A 4,153-nucleotide genomic window follows, 5' to 3' on the forward strand; every position below is an offset into this window, starting at 1 on the left:
CGAACAAGTATGAATCCATATACTGTATTGCTCACATTTCTGTGTTAAAAATATTTTCCTTATTTGTTTTATGTAATATTCAAATTTTCAAAAACTGAATTTTATGTTTAATTAGCTGTTGGCCATTGAATTTAATTACAGAGAAACATTTGTTCATTTTATTTATGAGAATCCACCTGCAACAAATAATGTCAAAAGAAACAAAGACAGCTCAAGATGGGAAATGTTTTTTCTGACAATTGCTTTTATTGCAAACAAAAATAATAATAATAATACAAAAGATAAGCTTTTAAGACAATGCCATATTTACCTAGGGAAACTGCATTAAGAAGATGACAGAAATGAGAACTAATTATACAGAATATAAAACAGGAAAAAACTTTCTTTTTTAGAAAAAAAACCCAACAAACTAAAAGTATTTTGTTGAATCAAGCAAAATTCTTTACAGCTGCTTTTCTCATCCAGTCATTATGTTAGAAAAGAAGTAAGAAGAAAACATTAAGTTTTGCTTACAGAGAAGGACCCATCATGTGATTTTTTGAGCATTCTGTACACAAGTAGATCAAGAATTATATGAAAACATTAACAAAATGATAAATAAGCATTTTGTACCACATATGACAGCAACCTAAATTCACCTGTTAGCTGCTGCTGAGTTTAAAAGATAATTCTCCAATAAAATTAATGCTAAAGAATAAATTAAGAAAAAAAAGAAGGGGAAAATTGTGTGGTAGTAGCACACCATGCTCAGACCTGATTTACGCTGGCAAGCGCCAGGTCAAAGGTCACTTCCTGAATCTCAACAAGCAGGGGATTTGACCTGTGCCATTGTCTATTTGGACCGCAAAGCCTCCCTTGTGTGGCTTCAGAGGCACTAATGGTATTGAAGGCAGTACTCAGACAAGAAGCAAGCATCACTTTCACATCTAGCAACATAGTAAGGTCCCCAAAAGAGTTACATGGCCCCTGCTTTTAGCGTTTCAAATACAATAAGTTTAAGTAGAACATTAGACTCTTCGCTGATGACACGGTTGTATCAAGGCCAACAATTCTAATCAATTCCAAACCTGCATTGATTAACACCTGGATCTCACTGAAGTTAGCATACGTACAGTAGAAAATTTCGAAGCATAATGAAGGCTACGGTGAGATGGCAGTGTCAGTAAACTTCCAGTAAAAAAATACGTTAGAGAGAATAAAAAGGCCACTGAGGGTGGGTGTTTTAACCCGGCATCCCTGTTCATTTAAGCAAGCAATGATGATCATGACACTGATTATGCTGAGAATAACAAGAGCAGAACACATACACAGTACATACTATTATATTCATAACCAGTATGTCCTCACAGAGGATTTAACTTTTTAAACATTATATCTAAAAAAATATAATCACAATTCCAACCAATACAAAAGGCACTGCTGTGAGCCAATTTAAAGATGTATTTTCAGAACTATAAAAAAGTCCATATTGTGTTTTTCTATTGGTATTGTGGCAAGGACAATGAAATTAAGGCCATTGGGGTTGGGGGAGAGAAGTCATGGGTGGATGTGTTGCGGCTCCTTAGGGCCTGGACAGTTGTGTGTAAATCGGCTGCTGCTCCCAGTGCTGTGGACTGTGGATCTGCGGCACAGAGGGCACCCCAGCGCTGTCGGCTATTGGGGTGTACATCGGCCTCTGGCTGGGGCTCATGTAGCTGAAAGTGGAGTACAGGCTAGAGCCTTGGCCAGTTGCATGGCTATAGTAAGAGTTGGCACTGCTTTGGTGCTCTGAATAGTCATACTGTGCTCTTGTGATGGAGGGGTATGAGGAGGGACTGTAGTGCTGTAGGTTGAATGAGCCATAGGTGATGTGCTGCGGGGATCCCTGTTGGTCGCTGTAGTGGCTCGGGCTAAGCTGCTCTGTCTTGATCTGGGTGGTTCTCTGCTGACCCTGTTGCCCTTGCTCTCCTGCTCCACCCAGGGTGGTCAAAGTATGCTGCTGCTGCTTGGACATCCAGGCATGGGCTCCGACACTGGCTCCCTGACCGTCTGAGGAGCTACTGATACCGTAGCTACCTGTGTAGCCAGCTTGCGCTGCACCAGCAACCCCAGCATGGCTGTGAGGTGGCAGGTATTGGTCGAACTCATCAACATCAAAGCTGCCAATGTTGGAAATGACATCGCTGCTAAGCTCGCCAATGTCCACAGCTCCAAAGTCAATGTTGAGCTGCCGACTGCTGCTCTCCTGAATGGGGCGGCCCTCACGCTTCAGGTCAGCTTTGCTGGAGGGGAGATCAGTCTTTGGGGTAGTTGGAGGTGTTGGTGGCCCCTGTGACTGACCTAGTTGAGAGAGGCAAAGTTAGTTGCATGGCTCTGAAAAATAAATTATCACTTCCAATACAGCAGATTGCATGTAAATCTACAGAAAGAGGCAGGGGTAACCTTACGCATATACTACTGGCAAAATTCTAAGACGTGTTTGTAGTAAAATGATAAACTCCTGATTGTTGACAGTTTCAACAATCAAAACAAAATGCAACAAAACAATATTAAAAGCATTTTTGTTTCCTCATCTCACCTGAATGTTCTCCCGGGGAGTGAACCTCACCCATGCTGGACGCCGGAGAGTCTGCCTGCTGCAGCGCCTTGAAGATTGCATTTGGAGAGATGTGGGTCTGCTCGCCATCTTCGGATTCGTTTTGGCCGTTCTTGACAGATTTCCTCCGCCTCGGTTGATATTTGTAGTCAGGGTGATCCTTCTTGTGCTGTACTCTCAGGCGTTCGGCTTCTTCAACGAACGGGCGCTTCTCTACCTCATTGAGCAGCCTGAAAATGGCACAAATCAAAATATAAATTGTACATTTATGTAGATTTCTACTTGTTTATGCATAAGTGCATGAACAAATACACCACCAGGCAGTTAAAATGTGGTCTTAACTCGGATTAGTTTTTACGACAGGAAAAAGCAAACCCAATTAAATAAAACACATATACATACATACACACACATATATATATATATATATATATATATGATTCAAATATATACCAAAGCATTGGAAAACTAGCAACGTGTAAAACTCACATCAAAGAAGAGCTGCAGACTTTTTCAGAAGCATTCGCAAGTATTGTGCGTAAAAGAGCGCTACATAAACGGACCTCAAATTCATAGACAACTCACCTCCAGAGTTTTCCCAGGGTTTTGCTGAGTTCTGCGTTGTGCAAGTGCGGGTACTGATCGGCCAGCTTTCTCCGCGCCGCCTGAGCCCACACCATGAATGCGTTCATGGGTCTCTTGACGTGTGGTTTGCTCTTGCTGGAGCCGTTGACGCGCACCGGCACGGGCACTAGCGTCCAGTCGTAGCCCTTCAGCACCTGGGACACTGCGTCTCTGATGCACACCGGGAACTTCTCTTCCTCGCCCTCCTTCTTGTAGTCCGGACCCATGAGGAGGTGGTTGTCGGAAGGTCGGGTGTTCTCGGTGTCCGAGCCGGACACGGACGGGCACGGCGAGCCCGCTGAATCCTCAGACATGCTGGGGCTCGGAGCGTCAGAGTGACATTTCTCCTGTTCTTCTGTCATCTTCAGGTAAGGGTCGAGGAGATTCATGCGAGAAAATTAACGACTAGCTGCTCGCACTAGAAAAAAAAGGAGGAAGTCCTTTTTTTTTTTTAATCCAAATGTTATGTGCCCAAAGACTGCAGAGACAGTCTGTAAGGGCGCACAGTTTGACCTGCAAACTTCAATCCTTTAAAGTAAAAAAAGCAACAAAAAAAAATAAATAAATAAAGGTCTTCACGCTCCTTAGACTTCTTAAAATTTTTGCAAACTAACACAATTGAGAAACAGTGACTTTAAAACGGAGTGAAACACTGAATCTCTCTTGAAGGATATCCGAAGCGTCAGCAAACTCAGGAGGCGATGCCGCAATTTATGTTTGAGGGAAGGGAATGATTGGGGAGGGGTGGTGGTGGGCCGTTCAGTGGGCGGAGACATACTCCGACTCAGAAAACGTTGGAGCCAACACCAGTGAAAACCCGGTTTAACTAGGCTTTTTCCCTTTGTGAGCTTCAGTTTCATTTTAATACCTAATCAAAGTTCAACTGTAAAACATCAATTTAACGAATAATTTCGAACAAGAATAGTAAGCTTTTAAAACGGGAGTAACATTGGT

General features: G+C 42.7%; 1 protein-coding gene across 1 annotated transcript; it reads right to left on the reverse strand.

The window, feature by feature from the left end:
- Positions 1 to 224: 224 nt before the first annotated feature.
- LOC124865005 (transcription factor Sox-9-like) lies at positions 225 to 3,880 on the reverse strand. Its single transcript, XM_047359990.1, has 3 exons — positions 3,161 to 3,880; positions 2,558 to 2,805; positions 225 to 2,319 (listed from the first exon to the last, which is right to left on the reverse strand). Exons 1-3 carry the CDS (start codon positions 3,586 to 3,588, stop codon positions 1,562 to 1,564), a joined length of 1,434 nt encoding a protein of 477 aa, XP_047215946.1. The 5' UTR covers positions 3,589 to 3,880; the 3' UTR covers positions 225 to 1,561.
- Between the last annotated feature and the right edge of the window lie 273 nt (positions 3,881 to 4,153).

The sequence above is a fragment of the Girardinichthys multiradiatus genome, chromosome Y (assembly GCF_021462225.1).
Source record: "Girardinichthys multiradiatus isolate DD_20200921_A chromosome Y, DD_fGirMul_XY1, whole genome shotgun sequence".
Taxonomy (NCBI): Eukaryota; Metazoa; Chordata; class Actinopteri; order Cyprinodontiformes; family Goodeidae; genus Girardinichthys; species Girardinichthys multiradiatus.

What these genes read in the sequence shown, in the direction of transcription:
- LOC124865005 (XM_047359990.1), bottom strand. Translation starts at nt 3,588, where the DNA reads ATGAATCTCCTCGACCCTTACCTGAAGATGACAGAAGAACAGGAGAAA. An exon ending in ACCCTGGGAAAACTCTGGAG is followed by an intron (nt 2,806 to 3,160) that starts GTGAGTTGTCTA and finishes TGCCATTTTCAG; the next exon opens with GCTGCTCAATGAGGTAGAGA. An exon ending in CTCCCCGGGAGAACATTCAG is followed by an intron (nt 2,320 to 2,557) that starts GTGAGATGAGGA and finishes TCTCTCAACTAG; the next exon opens with GTCAGTCACAGGGGCCACCA.